Source organism: Balaenoptera musculus, chromosome X, assembly GCF_009873245.2.
Source record: "Balaenoptera musculus isolate JJ_BM4_2016_0621 chromosome X, mBalMus1.pri.v3, whole genome shotgun sequence".
NCBI classification, from domain to species: domain Eukaryota; kingdom Metazoa; phylum Chordata; class Mammalia; order Artiodactyla; family Balaenopteridae; genus Balaenoptera; species Balaenoptera musculus.
The window spans coordinates 103,890,443-103,915,167 of NC_045806.1; the positions used below are offsets into that span (position 1 = coordinate 103,890,443).

Consider the following 24,725-nt stretch of genomic DNA (forward strand, 5'->3'; position numbering starts at 1 on the left):
GGATCAGAGCAGATATATGTGAAGTTACCTTAAAAAGACAGAATGGTTTCTAGGCCAGTCTAACTGAATATCTGTAATATGTATAAAGGAAGTATCTGTCAGTAAAAGTTGGGTTTGAGGTTGGGTGGGGTCATCTTTAGAAGGGATAGGAGAATTTCTGAGGTTGTCTGCCCCTAGGGAAGAAAGAGCCTTACCCAGCAGATACTGAATATGCAGGTCTCATCGTCAAACTATCCTGCTAGGGAAGTAGATTAATGTGTTAGGCAAGCTTAGCCTGATTTCACTAAACATCAGTTCCTCTCACTCACTCCACTTGTTCCTGTTCCATGTTCACTAAACAGCCTTCTGATTTGACGTCACAAAAATTTTGTGTATTGGAATAAGTGGGCTGGTCATTCATGAAGATATTGAGTGATTATAATTTTTATTTTATTTAAATGTTTTTTCCCTAATTTTTCAAATTCTCCAAAATAAAGATGTTTTATATTGAATTTGATACACACACACACACACACACACACACATACACACGCACGCGCGCGCACACACACACACGCATAAGGCTCAAGTAAAATACAGATGGCTTAACGTTGGAAACCTTTTTCCCCAGATGGTCAGCAGGAAGATGAAGCCAGTAAAATTGAAGCTCTGCACAAAAGGAGAAATTTACTTGCAGCATTTTGTAAGCTAATTGTATATACTGTGGTGGAGATGAATACAGCTGCAGATATCTTTAAGCAGTATATGAAGGTAAAGTTGAAAAATGGATAGCGAGATATTTTCACGTCGCTTTTATGTTTGGTTGCCATTGAATTTTTTAATAGTAAATTACTTTTCTAGTGTAAAAGAAATCTCTTAAAATATTTAACATTTTCAGTAAATTTTCTCATACCTCCGATCCTCCATTAATGGACATTTTGGGTTTATTGAGTTCATTTGTGTTTGGAATATTGCAAACAGCTTGTCTTAGGTTAACTGTCACTAATAGAAATTGCTTTTGTGATTTAGTTTAAAACAGCAGGATGGTGTCCCTCCCCTGCTTGATGTAACATAAAAAAGTGTTTAGGAGTCAGAGAACTAGATAATACAGTTTTGGCTTGGTTGCTATGCAGCTTGTGACCTCGAGTAATTCAATACCTTTTGTGTCCTGCGTTTCTTCATCTGTTCCACTGTGATAGCTAAGGTTCCTTAAGCTCTGAAAATCTGATTTGAGTCACAGTGGGTTATTCACAAATTGTCATAAATATATGTGAGATTCTTTAACTTTTAAGTAGTAGTAGAAAGGATATTGTTGATTGTACTAACAGAATGTGACTAAATACGGTGTGATGATTTTTCTGTAATCCTTTTTCAAGTAAAATCTAATTATAAATGTAAACATTTTTTAAGCTTTTGCTTTTACAGGATAAAATATGTAATACATTTATCAAAACCTAGTTAATTCTCTCTTCAGAATACTTTCCTATATGATAGAACCATTAATAAAGTACTTTGGAACTTAAGTTATTTGGCCTGATACTTGTTAGATTTTTTTTTTTAAACTAAGGTTGTTTTTGAAGTCATTTTGCACATTTTAAACTTTTAGACTTAGGTATTCTAGATTAAAGTCAATTTTGTTAGTCATATAGGGGCATGGTTATCCTGTTATCTCTGGTAGTTGTTAATGTATGCATTTTGAAACAAGATCTTAAATTAGAAAAAAAATTCCTGTGCAGTGTGTAATGTAAATGCCAGATACAGTAAGTTTTCTTTTAAATGTTGTTAACAGGCTGTTAGTTTCTATAAGCCAAATCAATAAATTTGGAAACTGCTCGTGAACTACATGCCATTAGCAATGAATAAGTTATGAACGTAACTGATTACATTCATTGTCTTAATAGTTCACAAAGAGCACAAGAACTTTGTTTCTGTCCTTTGTTTTATTTCTGAAAATCTGTATAACTTAATTATTGTTAAACAATATACCTCCTTAAAACCAACTGTGGAGCTTAATGTGATTAGATCTTAACTGTCTGATGTTTCTGAATTTACTGATGTTAGGGATTATGTGTTTAAAGATTATAATGAAGTTTTAGTAACATTCTTTCGTGTCTTTGAAGGCATAATTCTAGCCAAATAACATTCTTGTGATATGCTTATGTGACTAACCTAAAATTAGTCTTATTGTCCAATAGTTTTAAGAGACAAAGACCTAATCTGTACAAATTTCTTTTCTAGTATTATAATGACTATGGCGATATCATCAAAGAAACAATGAGTAAAACAAGGCAGATAGACAAAATTCAGTGTGCAAAGACCCTTATTCTCAGTTTGCAACAGGTAAGACATGAAGAGTACCAGGTTTAGGCTAACAAAATAAGCACTTAATAGTTTTCAAGGTAACAGTTGAAAACTGGGCAAAGGATGCAATAGACAGTTCATGAAAGTGGAAATGAAAAATACTCAATCTCACTAGTAGACATTGTACAAGTGAGATCATTTTTTGCTTTGAGACTGGCAAGATTGGCAAAACCTATAGCCACCTAAGGTATGGGAGAAACAGGTTCTGTCAGCAAGGTATATTGGTTCAACCTTCCTGGCAGGCAGTTTGGCAATATATGTCAAAATTTATAATGTGTATGCCGTTTGAGGCAGCAATTCTACTTTTAGAAGTTCATCCACAGTGGTAAATAGGATAAGTTTGCAAAAATGAGTGTAGAAGATTATACATTGCAAAGTTATTTATAATAGCAAGAAATTAGAAAATAATCCAAATGCCTGTCAATAGGATATTAGATGAATATATTGTGTAGTATTTCTCTGCAGTGGCTGTTGTGTAGCGCTTAAAATTGGTGTAGGTCTGTATTCATTAATTTGTAAAGATCTCTACAGTATATAGTTTGAGAATAAAAAAAAGATTGCAGTATAGCATCTCTATAAAATTGTGCACATCTCTGTGTACCTATTTGGAAAAAATAATCACCAAAATGTTAGCTGTGGTTAACTTGCTTTGGTAGGTTTCAGGTGAATTTTACTTTATTCTTTGTACATTTGCACATGTATTTTAATGAGCATTTATCAACCTTATAATCAAAATGCACCAGTCATTTTCATTTTGGCAGTGTCAAGGCATGTTTAATTAGGCAAAAATCATTTGCTTTGTATACTTTTGTCTGTAGAGACCAAATGCATGCAGAACATAACCCAACCCATTTCACTTTGATAAACTTTCTTGCTTTTTAGAGATCTAGATATGAAAGTTCTTAATTTCATTTGCATATTTTGATATTCTTTATTAAAATTAATAGAATTTAAAAGGTTTTAAAGGCAGCATTTAAGTAACTTTTGCTGTAAAATAATAGCTGTTTGCTGTAGAAAGTTTAGAAAATATTATAGGAAAACTAGAAAAAATACAACTTATCCTTAATTTTTTTCACTTAACAATGTTTTAATTTTTACCTTCCTAATCTTATTTATGCCTACATGAAATCTTATTTTACAAAAATAAAAAATCATATTGTGCATTGTCTTGAAATCCTGAAGTTTTCCTATTAATAAATCCTGAACACTTTCATGCCGTTAAATACTTTCCTCTGCATTTTTAATGACTGTGTAGTATTCCATTTTATAGAGGGACTATAATTTAACCAAGATCTCTTCTCGTTTGATGTTGAGGTTTTTTACAATTCTTGCCATTATAAATAGCACTAAGACAAACATTTTTGTACTTATGTATTGTGTATAAATATTACTGTTATCATTCCTTTTGGATAAAGTCTGATAATAACAATTACTTACTCAAAGGGCATGAAAATTCTAAAGCTTTCACTACACATTGCCAGATTGCTCTGTAGAAAGAAAGGTTATCTCAGTTTATGTTCCCAGCAGATCAGTGCCCATTGCACTGTATTCTTAAGTAGTAGCCATTATCTGTTAAAAATCTTGGCAGCTTGATAGTTGAAAGATTGTATTTTGTTTTGCTTTATGATGAAAGTTCTTGATGTGAACATCCATCATTTAAATGTCAATAAGAGCATAGTTGTTAGTTGGTTTCCTTTTTCTTTATATTTTTATATGCTATTTTAATATCCAGTTAATACCGGCAGAAAAGAATTCTGTCATAACTAATCTAAGGAGTTTCTAATGTCAATAACTACCTCTAGTCTGAATATATGAAGTGCTACAATTTTGGTCATTTGTATCATGTTTTTAAAAATCCATGTTTTAGAATGAAGTACAATGCCTTATTTATAGAACATCAAGTATATTTTAAATATAAAATGTAGTATTTTTAAATTAGATGTTAATAATCCATAGTTATTAAAAAACTTTAACTTGCTTTCTTTCTTTCCAAACAGCTTTTTAATGAAATGATACAGGAAAATGGCTATAATTTTGATAGGTCATCCTCAACATTCAGCGGCATAAAAGAACTTGCTCGACGTTTTGCTTTAACTTTTGGACTCGATCAGTTGAAAACGAGAGAGGCCATTGCTATGCTACACAAGTAATTTCCAAATATTTTATTCAGCTCTTCTGTTTGTTAATCATGAAGTTTTTTTTGTATCTTGCTTCTTTGTTTAGAATAACCAAGTTCAACTGATGCTTTATTAATTGTTTACAAATCTGTGGCATGTCTCCTTTCTTAAGAACCAGTTATAGTGCTATCTCTGTTAACACATGAATTGGGACTAAAACACCTTTTATAGAAAAGTCTTTGCTTTAATTAAAACCATACGAAATCTTTATAAATTACGTGAAGAAAAGCAACATATATTCATCAGGTATTATAGAATCTCTTTTAACAGTTTTTGTCATAATCTCTCTTGCTGGGTAGATAATTTTTTGAGATTTGATTTCTTTGTTTCAAGTTTTCTGTTTCTGGTTCTGTTCTCTATTTTGTAGTGACCTTTTCTCTTGTTTTGAGCCACAATCTTTATTTTGTCTGCATGTTTTCTTTGCCTTATCAAAATTGGAAATCATCTGATTTTATTTTAGGCATGTAATTTAGTGATCAATTATACTTTTAAGTATATTTTAGAGCTCTAACATAACCAACATGTGGTTATTAATACCCTTTATGTCTTTATTGTGGATAAAGAGCCTTGCCTTTGGAGAAATCAAGAGGCTTGGGCTCTGTTTCATTGAAAGCTCTGTTTTGTGTCTTTTTAAAATTCCTGTTGCTTACTTAATTATGAAGTGTTAAATGTCTCCCTTCAGAAATTGTTCTGCTCTTTGTTAGTCCTATACCTTCCTCAACTTTAATTTACTCTCTCCTTTTCACTTTGCTCTAAAAGTCTCAAATTTCTTTTTATGCCTTTTAATACTTTGGATGAGAATTTTAGGTAATATTTAAGGACCACACATGTAGTAATTATTTTGAGAAGTAATATATTATTTACTTCATATATATATATAATGTTGGGTAGTTGTCTTGATTAATAGAGGTATTTATTGTTAAATAAATATAAAGTGGGCCCTGAGTGGAGTTTAATTTTTAAACTTTACTCTTCAGTGGGTCATTACAGATAGTCTTGAGTCATTATTTTTAAGTTGATCCTGTGTGTTATAGTTGATCTCCTTTGTGTCTTGAAAAATATAGAAAATGTACTGATCATTATGTGAAAGGATTTGGGTTATTTTCTATGGAAAAGAGAACTGAGGAGAGAATGTAGATATACCAAACCACATTTTAAATAAAGACCAGCTGGTGTGTGTATGTGTGTGTCTGTTTTGTTTTAAAGAAAGTAACAGTTGGGAATTCCCTGGCGGTCCAGTGGTTAGGACTTGGCGCTTTCACTGCTGGGGCGAGGGTTCAGTCCCTGGTCGGGGAACTAAGATCCTGCAAGCTACGTGGCGCAGCATGCCCTCCACTCCCCCCCCCCCCACCGGCCAAAAAATAAAAATAAAACCCAAAACAAACAGTAAAAGTGGCATCAAATGTAAATATATTTGCTCATTCTCGCACTATAGCCTCCTTATTCTCTCTATTCCTCAGATTAAATGCATGACAAGGGAAACATCTTAGTAGTGGGATGAAAGTATAGAGAAATTCCCTAAGTTATTTAATTTTGTATTGTAGTCCTTTAAATATTTGTCTTTTTTTGTTGTTGTTTTTGTTGCAGAGATGGCATAGAATTTGCTTTTAAAGAGCCTAATCCACAAGGAGAGAGCCATCCACCTTTAAATTTGGCATTTCTTGATATTCTCAGTGAATTTTCTTCTAAACTACTTCGACAAGACAAAAGAACAGTGTATGTATTTGCTAGAAATACTCTATTTAATTTTGTTTTGGAATTCTTAAAGATTAATTGTTATACTCGGTTTCCCTCTCAGATTAGATTAGATTTGTAGGATTGCATTAATGCACAAAAAACTTTATACTTCAGAAATTTTATAATTTAAGGATTATACCTGTTTTATGCATAATACTGCATTTTAATTCTGTGAGTTCCCCTTACAGTGTAGTTGTGGCTTTAGAGGTGTAACTGGAATGCTTTGTGTATTCCTATTTGAGTTCTTGGCTCAGCCTAACTAAGGAAGGAGCATTTAACAGATATCGCTGATCCATCAGGAGCATCTTAGTCTGTGTCCTGAGCCGTGACTACACTGGAAAGTAGAAGTCCCCCTCTTTTATCTTTGTACTTTAACTACAAGTCCTGTTCTCAACAGGCCATTTAAACAGGATACTTTTATGGTTTGGTCTTCTAAAATGGTGACTTACGTTCTAAGAGAGCCCAACAAATGGAATTAAAGTCTCAAAATCTTCTTTCATCTCTTCCACCCCCACCCCCCAACCCCGGGCTTTGAGGTAGAAAAAGACAGAAGAATATGAATAACTCATAGGTAATGTCTTCTGAAAGCCCACCAGTATTTTGCTTTTAAAGATTGTATAGATCTTGGGGACTTCCTGGTGGTCCAGTGGTTAAGACTTCACCTTCCACTGCCGGGGGTGCAGGTTCAGTCCCTGGTTGGGGAGCTAAGATCCCACATGCCTCGCGGCCAAAAAACCAAAACATAAAAAAGAAGCAGTATTGTAACAAATTCAATAAAGACTTTAAAAATGGTCCACGTCAAAAAAGTCTTTAAAAAGAAAACATTGTATAGATATTATATGAAATTCTAAAGCAGACAAAACGGTGATAGAAATCACAATAGTGGTTAACTTCTTGGGGTTGGGGAGACTGAATGGGAAAAGGGATACAGGGTACTCTGTAGGGTCATGGGAATGTCCTGTATCTTGATAGGTGTATGGGTTACATGGCTGCATTCATTTGCAAAACTGATCCAACTTTACTGTTAATTTCTGTGCATTTTATTATATATAAATTTATCCCAGTTAAAAATTGCATTGAGGAATTACCTGGTGGTCCAGTGGTTAGGACGCCACGCTTTCAGTGCCAAGGGTCCGGGTTCAATCCCTGGTCAGGGGACTAAGGTTCCACAAGCTGTGCAGTGCGCCCCCCCGCCCCCCCCCAAAATTGCATTGACACTATTAATTAGAGAAATAAAAATTAAAACAATAAAGACAAACATTTCTCACTTAGCATATTAGCAAAACTTAAGACGTCTGATAACACCAAGTATTGCCAAGGATGTGGAGCAATAGAGGCTTTTATACATTGCTGGTGGCAGAGTAAATTGGTACAAGACCACTTTGGAGATATTTGGCAATGTCTAGTAAAGTTTAAGATTCTCCCTACCTCATGATCCAGTAATTCCATTCATAGGTAGATACCCTAGGGGAACTCTTACACATGTGTAGAAGGATAACTATTAAAGTATTTGACTGTTGCATTGTTTGAATAGGGAAAAACTCAAAACTGACTAAACATCTGTCAACTAGAAAATTGGTATCAATAGATTAATATACAATGGAATACTATACAGTGGTCAAAATGGTTAGATTTTTAAAAAGTAAACACAATTCCTTAATTTCATTAAAAACCCATTTAATTGTTCAAATTTCTAGTATCAAATGTCATCAATGACTTTTATTTGATTGAATTGGGATTGAAATAAGATTCACACAATCCAATTGATCTGCTTTTAAAATCTTAAAAAATTTTTTCAAGTTTATTGAGCTGTAATTGACACATAAAATTGTAATATATTTAAAGTGTACAACATGATGATTTCATATACATTGTGGAAGGATTCCCATAATCAAGTTAATTAACATATTTATCACCTCACATATTTACCATTTTTTTGATCAGAACACTTAAGCTCTACTCTTTTAGCAAATTTCAATTATATGGTACTATTTAAGTACACAGTATCATCAACTGTAGCCACCATGTTATACATTAGACCCTCAGGTCTCGTTCATCTTAAAAAAATTTTTTTTTCTGACTTCATTGAGATATAGTTGACATATAATACTATGTAAGTTTGAGGTGTACAACATGTTGATTTGATACACTTACATTATTGGAAAATGATTGCCACCATAGTGTTAGCTGACGTCACTCTTCCAAAATGGTTAGATTTTAAAATTATAATGTTGAGTGCAAAAAGCTAAGTACAAAATGGTGCTATGATGTTTACAGACAAGTAGGTATTAAAACATTACAAATGGGGACAAAAAATAGCAAGTTCAGGTTAATGGCAACCTCTGTGGCTGGAAAGAGGACAAAGGGAAATAGCATCAGGGAAGGCTACTTATCTGGAATGTTCTGTTAAGCTTTGTGGTGGATACATAGTTGTAAATCTCTCAACTAGTGAGTATATTTTGGCTCAGACTGCACATCTTGTGTCAGGCTGGTAAGTTCTCAGACTAATAGCCAACTTCCAGACCACACTTTGATGAGTACTGTACTACTGTGTGTAGCTGAAATATATTTACAATATATACAACTAACACTAAGCAGTATGTTTGTAACTCATCTCTCCTATCCTTTCTCTTATGGTGTTCAAAACTGGTAATTCTGAATTGATTCGAATTAGCCATTATTATGACAGCAAAATTTGGTTTGCACTTTACAGTTAGTTGATGAAACTTGTGTGAAGCATAATTTACACAATAAAGCACTGAACTCTTAGTGTCAAAAGCCTGGGATTTGAATCATGGTTATACTGCTTTCTCATTTTTATGACCATGGATATATTACTTAACTTTTCTTATCCTTTCTCTCCTTATCTGTCAAATGGGGAGAATGTCTCCCTCACAAGACTGTAAGAGTAAAGTTAAAGAACCCAAGAGGAAAATGCCTAGCACACAGTAGTCACACAAATGTTAGTTGATTTTTGATTGCTATATTATATATAAGTCATAAAATCCTTGTGATACTTGAATCCAAGGGTAGATGTATGACTTCCATCAGGCTGAAAATATTGTGCAGGTAGGGACCATATCTGATTGACCTTTGTATCTATCCCCATTGCCTGGGACGTAGATGCTCAACAAGTAATAAGCTGAAATGCTATGAATTATTTCATTTAATGTGAGAATCTTGATAGAGACAAAATTGTTCATCAATGTACTGATGAGTCTTAGATTGAGTAGTGAAGTAATATGCCTGTGCTCACACAGCTAGGGGTTGGTAGAACTGGGACTAGAACCCAAGTTGTGTAATTTTTAAATCCAATTCTCTTTCCAGAAATATGACTCAGGTTTGTTCTTCTAACAGAGGACTTGTAAAAGTTAGGATAGAACAGAGACGTCTCGAGAAAGAGAACACTAATAATCCTTCAGTTGTTACTGTATGCTTTGAGGAAATGTAGACCCATCAACCATTATTTTCATTCTAATTTACTTTTTATTTAGCTCTCATTAAATCATTGTATGTTCCATTATAGTGTGTGAGCCTATAGGAATAAACAAAAAGGAAAAAAAAAGCTATGTCAATTTAATGTATCAAAGCTAATGGTTTCTACTCCTTTTTAAGGTATGTTTACTTGGAAAAGTTCATGACCTTTCAGATGTCACTCCGAAGAGAAGATGTGTGGCTTCCACTGATGTCATACCGAAATTCTTTGCTAGCTGGTGGTGATGATGACACCATGTCAGTCATTAGTGGAATCAGCAGTCGGGGGTCAACTGTGCGGAGTAAAAAATCAAAGCCATCTACAGGAAAACGGAAAGTGGTTGAAGGCATGCAGCTTGCACTCAGTAAGAATATAGTTTATTCTCTTTATATTTGTCCTTTATGATTACCGTAAACCTTAATGACTGAATTGTCATTAAGGGTCACCTTATTTTTAAATTTGAGATATGTGTTGTTAAATAATATCTTGAACAATGTGTCCTCCAATTATGTGTACATGTACTGTTCTAAGCATTTTACATACATAAATGCAGTTCTTACAACTCTTTAGGTACATACTCATTTTTCAAATGTGAAAGCTGGTACAGAGAAGTTAAGTAACTTTTCCCTAAGGTCACACCGATATTAAGTAGCAGAGCCAGGCAGTCTCACTCTAGAGCACCTGCTTTTTTTTTTTTAATTTTATTTTATTTTATTTATTTATTTATGGCTGTGCTGGGTCTCCATCTCTGTGCGAGGGTCCTCTCTAGCTGCGGCAAGCGGGGGCCACTCTTCATCGCGGTGCGCGGGCCTCTCACCATCGCGGCCTCTCGTTGCGGAGCACAGGCTCCAGACGCGCAGGCTCAGCAATTGTGGCTCACGGGCCCAGCCACTCCGCGGCACGCGGGATCCTCCCAGACCAGGGCTCGAACCCGTGTCCCCTGCATTGGCAGGCAGATTCTCAACCACTGCGCCACCAGGGAAGCCCTAGAGCACCTGCTTTTAAATCACTGCACTATACTCTATGTATAGGGATATGGACTCAATATTTTAGAGCTAATCATTACCTAAGAGATCAAATCATCTAGTTTAAGTGGTGTAACAGATTCAGAGAGGTCCCAACTTTTGAATTTCTGTGAAGAAGAGCATTAATCATAAAGAACTTGATAGAAATACAAGTTGCTGTCTATAATCTTAGGGTTAAGAATACATTATGACACTTGAATCTCTTGGACTCTTAGTACTCCAGGGTTGGTTCACAATGGGTCTGGGAACTTTTTTCCTCTCCTTAGGAAACTTTAAACAAATTAGCATAGTTGCCAAAATTTGCTCCAGCTGTTATTCCTGAGTAACAAACTACCCCCAAAACTTACGACATAGCAGGGACATGATGTCTGGTGCTTCCACTAGGAATACTCAAAGGCTGGTGACTGGAATCATACGGAGGCATCTGCATTTACAGATGTATCTGATACTGGCTGTCAGCTGGGACCTCAGCGGGATTGTCTGCCAGGACCACCTTAAACATGTCCTTTCCATGTGGCTATTTGGCTTCCTCACAGCATGTGACTGGGCTCCAAGAGCAACTGTCTCAAGAGACAAGAACTCTGGAAGCTGCCATTTTCTTAAGGCCAGGAATTGGCATAGCATAACTTCCATCATATTCTATGGACCAAGCAATCACAGGGCACAGATTCAAGGGAATGGGACATCATCCCCCACCTGTTAATGTGAGGAGTGTCAAAGATTTGGGGGCCATATTTTAATTTTATTTATTTTTTTAGGGGCCATATTGTTAAATTGCCACATGGATTAATGGTTTTAGTACTTTTTGTCCAATAATATAAATGCGTAAACTTGTAACTTGTAACTTAAACTTGTAACTTAGATTTGGACTTGATTGGTCATATAGTCCCAACATCCCAGTCTGTGGAGAAATATCTCTTACAGTGTCCCTGACCAGTTAAAATAGTTAGGGCTTGATAGCAAGTTAAAATAAAATTTCCTTTTTTTAAAGGAGTTTTTTGTTTGTTTGTTTGTTTTTGTTTTTAAAATTTATTTATTTATTTTTATTTTTGGCTGTGTTGGGTCTTCGTTTCTGTGCTAGGGCTTTCTCTAGTTGTGGCAAGTGGGGGCCACTCGCTATCGCGGCCTCTCTTCTTGCGGAGCACAGGCTCCAGACGCGCAGGCTCAGTAGTTGTGGCTCACGAGCCTGGTTGCTCCGCGGCATGTGTGATCTTCCCAGACCAGGGCTCGAACCCGTGTCCCCTGCATTGGCAGGCAGATTCTCAACCATTGCGCCACCAGGGAAGCCCAAAATTTCCTTTTTTTAAATAGAAAAGTTATCGAATTAAAAGATGTATTCCCTGCATGCCACTATAAATTTTAAAACGTTCTGAACCTCTAACTCACCTGGTCTACACAGTTAACCTCCTAAGTGGCCTGTTTGCTTACTAGTCTTTATAGTCTTAAGTCCACCCTCCACACTACCACTACATACTTTGTCTAAAACATGTAACTCACCACATTGCTTCCCGTAAAACCTTCAGCAGTAGTTCCTGTCACCTTAGCACAGCTTATAAGACTTTGCATAAATTGATACCTGTCTCTTTATTCAGCCTTACCTTTTGCTGTCTACTCCAGGAGTACTAAACTCTTAGTTTGAACCATATGAAATTACCATTTTTGCAGGTCAAAAATTGCTGAATATCAGCAAATTAGTATGGTTCAGTCATTGTTGTTTCATGCCTCGGTGCTTTTGCTTATGTCCTTCCCCCTGCCTAGGAGACTTCACAGTCCACACAGTATCTACTCTAGTCAGAAGTAACTTCTGGGTAGCTGGCTCTGATCCCTCTCATTGTTCCCATTCTACCTGTGCTTCCCTCTCTTTTAGCACTTACCACACTGTGTTATAATTGCCTGTGTTTTCTTTTTCCACATCTAGGCTGTAAAGGCATGGCAGGGACTGCACCTTACATACCTTTGTATCCTTCTGTTCCAAGCTCTAGCATGTGGAAAGCAAACAGATGTTTTTTGACCTGAGCACATTGTATCAGACACTTGGTTAATCAAAATTAGTGACTGAACTTCATTGCTGTTAATTTTCTTTCTCAGCTGAAGAAAGCAGTAGTAGTGACAGTATGTGGCTAAGCAGAGAACAAACACTGCACACCCCAGTTATGATGCAGACACCACAACTCACCTCAACAATTATGAGAGAGCCTAAAAGATTACGACCTGAGGACAGTTTCATGAGTGTCTATCCAATGCAGACTGAACATCATCAAACTCCTCTTGATTATAAGTAAGTACATTTGATCATTTTCTGTACTATAACTTTATTAATTACATAGAAAAAAGTTAAGTTAAAAGAAGAATAAAATTCTCCTTGAAGCACGCAGGTAACATGGATGTTAGCTCAAAGACAACAAGAGGAAGCAAGGCAACAGCAGGAGAGAGCAGCAATGAGCTATGTTAAACTGCGAACTAATCTTCAGCATGCCATGTAAGTGAGAGTGCCTTATTGTCTGAGTACAGGAAGTTCACTAATTCATTTTAACATATTTTAATGTGTGCCTTATCTAAAAATTTCAGCAAACTCTCTAGAGTAACTAAGCTGAAATAATCAAGGAACTAAAAATTGGTCTTTCCAACAGAAAAAAAAAACTTTTAAAGTTAAATATTAACTAGTTAGCTAAAGGACTGATCGTAGGTTGATCTGTTGGAAAAGTTTAAATATGAATCCTTGTTTATTTTGGTACACAGAACTATAGCTAAAAATTCAGTTTTGTTGCATCTTAATTGATCCCTACCTTAGTTCAGGCCCTCATCTCTCACCTGAACTATTATATTAGCTTTCTAACTCGTTTTCTTCCCTCAAATCTCCCATTTATCCTCTCACCAACCCCTTCCCTCACTCCCCTCACCACCACTCCATCATTCACACTGCCATCAAGAATTGCTGTTCTAGAATAAAAATCTGATAATGTAACTCTTTTCCTTAAAACCTTTCCATGGATCCCCATTGCCTGCAAGATACAGTTCAAACTCCTTAGCTCATGGCATGCAAGATCTTTCTAAATATGGCCCCTGCCTACATTTTAGTATCATATCCTATTCCCTGGCAACTGGTAAAATCATCATAAAAGAACAAGCTCAGGTGTCACCTTATGTGAAGCTGTGGTGTCATCTATGTTCCCATAACACTATGTATACTCCTATTTCTTATAGCACTTACCACATTGTATTGTAATTTGTTTATGAATTTGTCCCTTTCTCTAGACTGTGAGCTCCTTAAGGGCAGGGACCTCTTTCTTTCTTTCTCTTTTTTTAATTGAAGTATAGTTGATGTACAATATTATATAAGTTACAGGTGTACAATTTAGTGATTCACAGGTTTTAAGGTTATACTCCATTTATAGTTATTATAAAATATTGGCATTTCCCTGTGTTGTACAATATATCCTTGTAGCTTATTTTATACATAATAGTTTGTACCACTTAATAGGGACTACTTTCGTTTCCTGTTAGTGCTCAGCACATTAAAAAGTACTAAGTAAATGTTCATTGAATGAGTAAATGTCCAATGCTAAAAAAAAATTGTAGTTTAATTTTCAAATACTTTGTTTTTACTGGAATCTGTATGAGAGTTTTATAAATCTTTATTAGCTTTGGCTCCAAAAGAAATGGCATATAAGCAGTCTTTAGATGACTGGTACAAAGGGGGAAGATCTGATGATTCTGATTAAGTTTTTTAGTTTGAAAGCTTTGTATTTGTAACATAATGTGGTATATGTTTTAATGCTGGGAGATAATAATTGTTACCTTCTCTTTTAAATTTATATTTTGTTTCATTTTATTGGTTTTTGAATGATGAGAATTTTACCTATATTTCTTAAGAAATGATCATTTACCACATGAGTGGTAGTCTATTTAAATTCACTTTAGTTACCTGTAGTGGTGTTAAGAACCTCTACAGACAAGGTATACTTTATCACATCTATAGATTCTGATCCGAGTATGTCTAACATGTTCATTCTCTATACTATCCCTTGATTCTGTCCCCTATTCTGTTTCTATAGCCACATTCCCTTTAATATATGTTCTTATTTCACGCTGAATTCAACAAGTGATTTCTTAGCTTCTGACCAGTCACCAGTCCAAACACTTCAGAATTCTGCCATGCAATCATTTGGTCCTTAATGTCTCCCCTGAAAACTTTCCCACTGGTGCCCAAGATCTTCCACAGCATCTCATTACTCAGTACCATTTATCATTATTCTTTTGTTTGTAGATTGATGGATTAACTTTTTTTCTTCAAGTTTTATGGAGATAAAATTGACATACAGCACTGTATAAGTTTAAGATGCACAGCATAATGATGTAACTTACATACATCCTGAAATGATGACCACAATAAGTTTAGTGAACATCCATCGTCTCATATAGATACAATGTTTGTAGTTAGTTTTAATTCTTCTTAGAGATAAACTTCCTCAGGTGACTAAGAAATTATCCCAGTTAAATAATTATTACCAGAAGATCCTTTTGGTTGTTGTACCATAAGTGTTCTATTGCCTGAGACTTTAAAATATTTTTGTTTTACAACAATTGTTCTGTAATGGTATCTGCCCTATAACTGAAAACACTTCCAAATTCTCCCTCCCTCCCTCTCTCTCTCTCTCTCTCTCTCATAGTTTGTATCACATATATCTTTCTTATACTTCAAATGAAGTGCTGAATGAATTTCTGTTTTTCTATAATATATGGTCCCCAAAGCACACATATCCCCTTCACAGTTGCCTCCACCAAATATAGTAAAATTGTCACTTACTATCCAGAACTCTTGGGAAATAGGGACCATTGTCAACATATTTGTCCAGGTAGTTTGGACTAGACATCACGTCTTGCTATCTTTATCTTTTAAGACTCAACATGGTATCGTGTAAATTGTAAGCAAGCATTCAATAAATAATTGATTTTTGAGGTGGAATCTTTAAATGAGTGAGAAAAGAAGGAAATGTTAGCCAAACTGGGGAATAAGAAGTCACCCTCAATTTCACTATTATGTTGACTCTTTTATGCTGATCTGGGCTAATTTGTGAACTTGAAATTTGAGTTTTTTCCTTTTAATAATGTGATAACAGAATTTTTGGTCTTAATTTTTATTTTACTTTTCTATATATGTCTCAGTTTTGAGTTTTATAGGATACAGAATGCAAGTTTCAGCATAAATGTTGCTCATTTCTTCCTGAAGGAGAATTAATCTCTTCTTTCAGTATATCTTTATAACACTAGAGGCATATTTCTCTTGAAATATTTATCACACTTTGTCATAATTAATTATCTCTGTTTCCCAGAGTAGACTGTGAGCTCCTTGAGGGCAGGAACCATGTCTTATTCATCTTTTATTTTGCATCCATAGGACACAGTAGAAGCCTGGCACATAGTAGGCACTGTGTGAATGAGTGAGTGAGTGCCTGGTACATTTTAGGTACTGAGTGAGTGAGTGAGTGATGGGTAAAATTAACATTATATGTTCATGAAAATATATGTATTCTGAAAATGCCATTTCTTTGGTCTCTGTTTTATACTTGTTTATTAATTTGTACCCTGCCTACTTTCAGAAAGGATTTGAGGTATCTTGTCTGTTCCCATGTGGGAAATTCTCATTGAGCTTCTAAATGGGATATCAGAACTATCAAGCTAAATATATTGAAGTAATATCGAAAAAACATAACTCCTTAGCATTTTTAGACAAGTGAACATTGGGGTTTTGACATCATTGATGACATGATCAATGCCTAATCATTTTCCCTGACCTTTAATTCCATCATTTTCCATTACACTTGAATAGACAGAGCCACATAGTTGCTGCCAATATATTAATAGTCACAACTTTGGTTCAGATCTTGACCTTGTTTTGTATTTCTCTAGTCGGCGTGGTACAAGCCTAATGGAAGATGATGAGGAGCCAATTGTTGAAGATGTTATGATGTCCTCAGAAGGGAGGATTGAAGATCTTAATGAGGGGATGGATTTCGACACCATGGATATAGACTTGGTAAGATACAATGATTCTGTAGGATTTTCTATTTAGATTTTTTGGAAATTAAGTTGGATATTTACTAGAGGAGAGAAATACTTGCTATGAAAAGTAAGTTTTGCAAAATTCTTAAATAAAATAGTTGCCAGGAGTTTAGATACGTGAGAAGGGATTGAGGAAGAGGGTGAGGTTAGTGGGGGGTGTTAGGACCTAATTTAAGATGATGAACTTTCAGATTAATTTAGGAATACATAGATTTAAAGGATTTTTTTTGCTTAATAGTATACTAAGTATAATATCACCTTATAATTTGCCATCTTTTTACCATTATCAGAATAATGCATTGTTAATATGATCTACCCTGTTATTGAGATCAACTTCCATATCAGATAATAAAGTAAAATACTTAAACTTGGAAATTTAATATATATGAGGGTATATTCTTTGATAATTACATCGTATATACAATTAGGGCTTTATTGTATACAGAATGCTTGTACATATTTCATTTTGCCACACAGCTCATTCAGCTTTGTGAGGTAGGTTGAAAGCATTGAGGATATTGAAGCTTAGACAGCCTATCCAAGGAGACAAAACTAGTAAGCAGTAAAGCTGAGATTCATTATAAGCCAGGTCTTCTGATTCCATTTCTCAGTATACCTTGGTGTATTCTCCTTAAAGGGAAGAAATAATTAAATATGGCTTCTCTTCAGAATAGCGTAATTCGGTATCTTGAAAGGAAAGTTGAGAGAGACATTTTTAAAGTAAAACAAAAAAATTGGTTTTCCAGTTTTCATCTTTAAGAATAATTTTCCATGAATGAATTGGTTTTGCATGTTTAAACAGTCTGTAGTTTGAATATATAGAATTTGAAATATTGTAGGGTACAATTGCAATTACATGGACCATGTGAACACTTAATGATAATTTCAATATTTTCAGTTACTGTTTGGCTTATTATAGATATGACAATTGTCAACTAACTTCCTTTTTTCTCCCTTAGCCACCATCAAAGAACAGACGAGAGAGAACAGAACTTAAGCCTGATTTCTTTGATCCAGCTTCAATTATGGATGAATCAGTAGGTTTAATTTAAATATGCCTCAAGATTATAAAATCAAAAGTAATAGGCAGTCCCTAAGTCTGAGGTTGAAGAGCTGGGACAATACATTGAGAATGGATAAAAACAACTGGACAGGAGGAAAAGAGGCAGGCAGGAAGGATTTCAGGGTAGGGTTGGGGAGGGGTTATGCAGTGGTGGTAACAGATTCAAAGTGCCTTTGAATCCCTGGCCAACTGGGACGTGATATGTTAAGGAATTTGGACTTTTCCTGTAGGCTTGAGTTACGTATTGAAGGATTTTGAATGAGGGAGCGGCATGATCAGAATTGTGTTTCAGAAAGATTTCCTTGGATAGGATGAATGAGAAGAAAAATAATCATAATAGTCATAATCATAATATGAAGGCATGGTGAAAAATAGAACTTGAACAGAGGCTTTGGTAATAAAGATAAGGGGATTGAGATAATTGGTTATTGCTAGGTATTGTCAATTCTGTTTCTTCTATCAGTCCCTTTTACCATGTTCTCCCTGAGAATGCCTTGGTTCAAATCTTATAGTTTCTCTCAGACACGCTATGCTCTTTCATGACTCCATGACCTTGTAAAAGCTTTTCTCTCTGTCAGAATTGCCCCTTTCCTCTTCCTCGTAGTGAATTCTTTCTTCAGTAGTCAGTTTGGACATTACCTGCGGAGTTTTTCCTAACCTTTTTAGATAGATACTTTATTCTCAGTTCCCATAACACTTTGTATATACTTCTATTTTGATAACTACCAGATTGGTGTAGTGAAATAAGATATTACACTTCACTCAATAGACTGAACTCCAGGCAGTGAAGATTTTATTCATTTTGAGTTTTGCCTAGCTTAGTAGGTGTTTAGTTTTATTTGTCAAATTAATAAATCGGTTAAGTGCCCTTCTATCTCACTTTTCAGTGTCTACCCATTTATGCTCCTTCTTTCTAACACCTCCTGCCTCACGTGACTGTTGTATCATCCTCTGAGGCCTGCCTTCTGTGCCCCTATCTCTGCCATTCTCTCCTTGCCCTCTTCTTGCCTCATATCTGCTTTCAGATAGCTCTTGGAAGAATTTTGACAAACTAACTCATGCTAACATATTTATATTAATAAGGCCAGCTATTTGAGCTAAAAGACAAATATTTCATAGATCAGCGGGTATAGAAATCTTTGGACAAGCCACCTTGGGATCCTTTAAACCAGTGTTTCTCAATCTCTAAGGTGCATATGAATCATCTGGAGATCTTATTAAAATGTAGGTTCTGCTTTAGTAGGTCCGAAGTGTGGCCTGACATTCTGCATCTCTAACAAGACCGTAATTTGAGTAACCTAGGTGACCTAGGCCTACCCTTAAGTCTGTAGTTTAAGTGCCTATTGAAGTATGTGGTTTCCCTTATAATCTAGCAGTATGTATCTTCCAGTTCGTTAAATAAAACATTTAGGTAGTGATTGTGATGAGGAATAAAAGAGGATCTTTTCAAGCAGATATGATGAAATGCATTAATTCCGCAGTTTATCGAGTTGGAAATTGGTACTAAAATGAATAAGATGCTCCCCCTGCTCTCAAGGGGTTTGTATTCTAGTCCAGCTGTACTATCACTTTGAGGTGAAAAGGGATGGAAGCTAGTATTTGAAAACTTTTGTGCCTGACACTATGCTAGGCATGATTTAGTTTGATCTAATCAGCAACCTTGTAAGAAAGGTGGTGGGATCCCACTTTTACACTCAAGAAAATTGGACTGAAGAGGTGGTTCAGTGACTTGCTCAGAGTTATACAACTTTAGTGTCAGAGTAGTAATTTGACCTGATTTCCTTTTGATTTAAAAATCTCATGCTGCCTCTACTGTGGAAGAAATACCAAGAAAAATATTTTAGAAATTGGAATGATTAACTGTAGTCAAAATTGATGTGGGCAGAGATCTCCTTATTTTTTCATGTGTTCATCTAAAGTCAGGAAAACTGTAGGCATTTGTTTCCTTAGTCTCTTACTAGATTTGCAAAAAGGTGCTCTTCACTTCTGGTTACTACAGTTGTTGAACAGCAATGTAAATGTGTGTATATTTTTGACATTTAACATTTAGGGAAAACTATAATCTGAGTGAGGCCAAAGATAGGGACCTAATAATTATTTGTTATTTATAGAAAAATTTTGGCATTCTTGTGTTTATTGAATATGTTATAACTAAGAGGATAGTTTTGCTGCTTCTCCGAAAATTGGGAAAATGAGCACATGCGTCTGTACCTGTAGTTTTATAGTATTACCACATGATGGCAGCAGTCACATAACTGAGTGCTCAATATCTTTAAAAGTGCAGGTATCTTTAGCTGTCTTTGACCATGTATAAATATTTAAGTTAATACTAGTTTGTTTTAAAGTATACATTAAACTTTACCTCATTATCTCAACAATCACTTAAGAAGTGGAATAATAGAAATTTTTAAATGTAAAAATCTGCATTTGCTTTTCTACAATAGCTTACGTCTGTTTTTACTCAAGCCTATGATAAATGAGTCATCAAAACAATAGTAAAATTGGGACTTTAAATCCTTTTATACTCAGTTCTAAGATTCTCTAATTTTAAGTGAAGTAACCCAAAGCATCTTACTATAGATACTAGCATCCTAGTATAGATACTAAATAAATCCTAAATGTGTTTTTTGTAACATGTTATCCATGTAATTCAGAAGTGGTAATATGAAAACTCTGAGCAGATCAGTTTGGGGTTGCATATATACAACATTCTAGATTTATGATTTATTTAGTTTCATATTTGGAAACAGTGTCACCATTGGTTTATCCCATTGTGCCAGTGGTTGCTTTCTGCTACTAGTGGGCCAGTATTGTCTCAACACACCAAAGCTTGCTATTGGTACTTTTAAAGTATATGATTAAGTGGTTATTAATGTTAACACCAGAAACAGGTGTAGCTTATGTTAGCACAGAAAGAGAATAAGTATCACTAATATCATTCTTCTGTGTTGAGACACTTATTAGAATTATCTGTAGTATAAAATTGGTAAAAGAAGGGTTTGGTATAATTGAGCTAATTTAACTGTTCTAATAGAAGAATCTACTTATAACCTAGTCTGTACAAACACAGGAGAAAACAAAAAAAAACCTGTTTAGGCCATTTCTAGGTAGGCACTTGGTTTGGAAAGAACTTGAGTTCATCTTCATGCCACACTCTACACTAAAATTGCTAATTAAGATTTTATCCTTTCATTCACCATTAGATCTTCCTTTACCCAGAGTCACAGAGTTATGGCTAGAAGGGATCTTTAAACATCACGTATCACCTAGGCCTCTTTGGTGGAAACATTCTAATCACCCAAATTCTGACTCTAACCAAAAAAGGAGAACCCTGAAACTTGGGTGGGGGCGGGCAAGGGGTGAGTAGTGGTGGTGGTTTTGGTGGATGACAGGTAAGAAATGGGGTACATTAATTCTCTATTGCTTTCATTACTGGGGATTCCAAACACTTTACTTGATAATTTACTACAATGAGCCTGCAATGAGATAGATATTTGTTTTCTGGTCTGAAAATACACAATTCCTTCAATTCAGATCAGAACAATTCATGAGTTCTATGACTTTTGTTAAAGTGAGGTTTAATAATTTACAAGTAATAGCCCTTCGTAATCTCAGTCTTAGCTCATTACCTCTGACTTTAATATCAGTTTTATACTAGTTTATTATAGTATTTTAAAATATTACTTAATTGTCATAGTAAGTGCTGGAATTTTAATTGAAGAGCCTAACTTTTAGTATATACAACTGAAGGTTATATCTTATTTAATGAACGAGAGGGAGTTGCTCCATTTATTACCTGCTTTTACTTTTTTAAGTTAGTGACAAGTAATTATTAGATTTTACTTAACATTCTTTTCCCAACTGAAATGTAATGAAAAGCATCAATATAACTTTGTTTGCTCAGATTTTACCTTACTTATTTGATTTCTTAAAATTTGTAGTCCTGTTCATTCACTCAGAAAGCTTCCTGTTTTCTACATATTTATATTGTTTTAGGATGTTTTTGGTCTGCATGTTCAAATGCCTTTTTAAAAACTATAACCACTTCACAGTGCAAATGACTGAGTTTGCCATACATCTTGTGCCAGAAGTGTATGTCAAGAAGCACATTCATTTGTTCATTCAACAGATGTCGGGTGCCTATGTTCAGGGCATTATCTAGGCATTAGGGGTGTGTATAAACATATAAATGAGACATGATCTTTGCTTTTAGTTATATTCGTGAGGTAAGTAGCATTGTGATTAGGCCTGATGTTATTTCATTATATGTTAATGGTAATTACAATTTTAGAATTATATATCTGAGGAGAGGGGAATTTTTCAAAGTGATTTTTAGCATGTTATTAAACTTAATATTACCAAGTATCAATGTAATATATTTTACAAAGAAATGAATGACAATTTTAACAAGATTTTTTTTCCTCTCTCTCATTAGGTTCTTGGGGTGTCAATGTTTTAATACCAGTACACAATTAAATCTGTGGTGAAGTCATTTTCTAAGTGGAAGAGGAAATTTTAAAATAAAGTGTGGTAGATACAGTGAAATTCTGTACAGATTTTTCTCTAAGGAGAATATGACGTGCTTATACTTACCAAGATCAAGTGCATTTGAGGGGCAGTTTTGTTTGCCTGAAAAAAGTAAAGGACAAGTAAACAATTTGATGATAAGCTACAGTTTTTCTTAGAAAGTAAATATTTTATTTATGCGCTGTTAGTTGGCTTTTGAATCAATTATTTCATGCTTTTTTTAAAGAAAATATAACAATCTGAAGAGGCATTTGGTACAGACATGAATCCTCTCACATTTATTTACTGGGTGTACTAAGTAATGATGACCTCTGCTGGATTTCTGTTTACATCCAAGAAACAAAGTTAAGGATGAATTTATTCCCCTACCCTGAAATTATAGGATAGAATTGTTTTTAGCATTCTAAATTTAAATGCTTGAAACATCAATCAACAAAGCTTTCTTTTAAAATATTGTAATTGTGGAGAAAAGTAAACTTATAAGCAGAACTTTTACAATTTTTTCATCTAAAATGTATTTTAAGATATTTTTAAAATCCAAGAGCTTCTCTATACTTTTCAGAAATACCCAGATGCAGTGAACTGCCAGAAGGTAACCAGTCTCAAACATGCTTATCCCATTATCAACCCTGAAAGTTTGCTTGTCCTTTAAGATAAAAATGTAATGTTGTGATATTCCTTCCAGTAGTGCCACTGTATTTTGTCTCCAAATAAAAGAAGCTTATTGTAGTATGTTTGCAGAAAAATTCTAAACAAAAATTATACAGCTTATTAGAGTGTGGGAATAGGGATCTAAATTTTAAATAAAATTATATATATATATAAATTGGTGCTGATTTTATAATTGCGCAGTTTGTTTAGTTTTTTCTTACTTTTAAATTCCAACTTAAAATTATGAGGTTTCAGAAATATATTGAAAGTTTAACAATGTTTAAAAATAGAAAAGCATGAGTGTTCATGCTTTAAAATGATTTTTAAATTTGTATTTTATATTGTTTTATCTATCTGTCTTTGCAAGCAGTCTTCAGGTTAAAGATACTTCTAACAGGTTACAGTACATTTCCTCTGTATGTAAATTAGATGGGATAATAGAATTCATAACCCATAATATTCTTTGAAAGCTAAGCTTTAAACTTCATTTTATGTCCTTTCACAAATTAGTTTAAAACAGAAAGTGGCTACTTGCCATTTTGACATCAACTCATTTTGCGAGGCTTAGGCAGCTAGACATCGTTTAAAACAAAATATTAACTTATATTACATGTGTATCTATCTTTTGTCAGTCGTCTCTCAGTTCTTGAGGTATATTATTTTAATCATTCCATGCCTTAATATGCTTGCAATACAAGAATATCTTCAGATGGGTGAATACCAAAAGGCTTCCAGTTCTTAGAGTCAGAAATCAACAAGCATTGGGCTGTGGTAGCCAAAAACCATAGGTTAGCTAAAGATCATGATAAAATACAATTATTTTATTAAATCATGGTTAATAACAAATGAAATCAGACTTGTCTAACAGATTTTCCATCAACAAATATTGTTATGTGCAAAAAAGTATTGCCTATGTTGTTTTTCACACCACTGCATTTACTAGAACTGCTGAGAGGACTGTATATATGATTTTAAACCTAAGTTGATTTTTTTTCTCACTCTTGAAAGGAGTACTTCTTTGTGAAAGCAGTTCTTACAGCTTTGTTTTCAACCAGCTAAAAATGTTTTATATATTACTCTAACCTGTTGTCCTCCACATTCTATTGTCCTAATTGTACTGTTTTCTGATTTGTATTTATGTCTTGAGACAGTAACTTTTTGAATAAAAATAAACCTACAGTATGTTGTATGTTTTATCTTTTGTAATTGAAGGAGGAGGGTGGCTATAAATGGTTTAGGAAGTGTACCTGTTATCATATCTTTTAACATGTTTGGGTGGGAATAATTTATAGAAAGCATTGCCATTTTATATTTTTAATAAATCGTATGTTTTTTTAAATGAGACTAAATCCCTAATTGGGTTATTACTTTAAAATAGAAACCTGTGACCATTATTACTTTAATTTTTATCTGGTATGAGTTAAACGCTCTTTAAAATATCTGCATTGTTCATCCAGGATACATTTGAGTATGCCCGGTATATGCTAAGGCATGTGTTAGAGATCTAGTAGTGAACAAGATAGACAGGGCCCCTCCCTCATAGATCTAGTGTGGCAAACAAATAAGGAAAGAATCAAATAAAATAATTAAACTTGTAATAAGTGCTAGGAAGGAAACCAGCAGGGTGTGCTGAGCTAGAGAGTGAGAGAGAGAAAGAGTTTGTGTGT

At 34.5% G+C, this 24,725-nt stretch overlaps 1 protein-coding gene across 5 annotated transcripts in view; it reads left to right on the forward strand.

Moving 5' to 3' along the window:
• STAG2 (stromal antigen 2) overlaps nt 1-24,247 on the forward strand; it is a 117,228-nt gene extending 92,981 nt beyond the window's left edge. For 4 of the 5 annotated variants that reach the window (XM_036839372.1, XM_036839373.1, XM_036839374.1 and 1 more), the window contains 10 exons: nt 611-750; nt 2,218-2,319; nt 4,338-4,486; nt 6,105-6,233; nt 9,870-10,093; nt 12,843-13,032; nt 13,123-13,233; nt 16,665-16,791; nt 17,777-17,854; nt 22,316-24,247. In XM_036839372.1, the coding sequence (XP_036695267.1) occupies nt 611-750; nt 2,218-2,319; nt 4,338-4,486; nt 6,105-6,233; nt 9,870-10,093; nt 12,843-13,032; nt 13,123-13,233; nt 16,665-16,791; nt 17,777-17,854; nt 22,316-22,339 (1,274 nt within the window). In that variant the 3' untranslated portion in view covers nt 22,340-24,247. The remainder of the gene's footprint in view (nt 1-610; nt 751-2,217; nt 2,320-4,337; nt 4,487-6,104; nt 6,234-9,869; nt 10,094-12,842; nt 13,033-13,122; nt 13,234-16,664; nt 16,792-17,776; nt 17,855-22,315) is intronic. The other variant, XM_036839376.1, reaches the window with a different exon arrangement.
• The last annotated feature ends 478 nt before the right edge of the window (nt 24,248-24,725 follow it).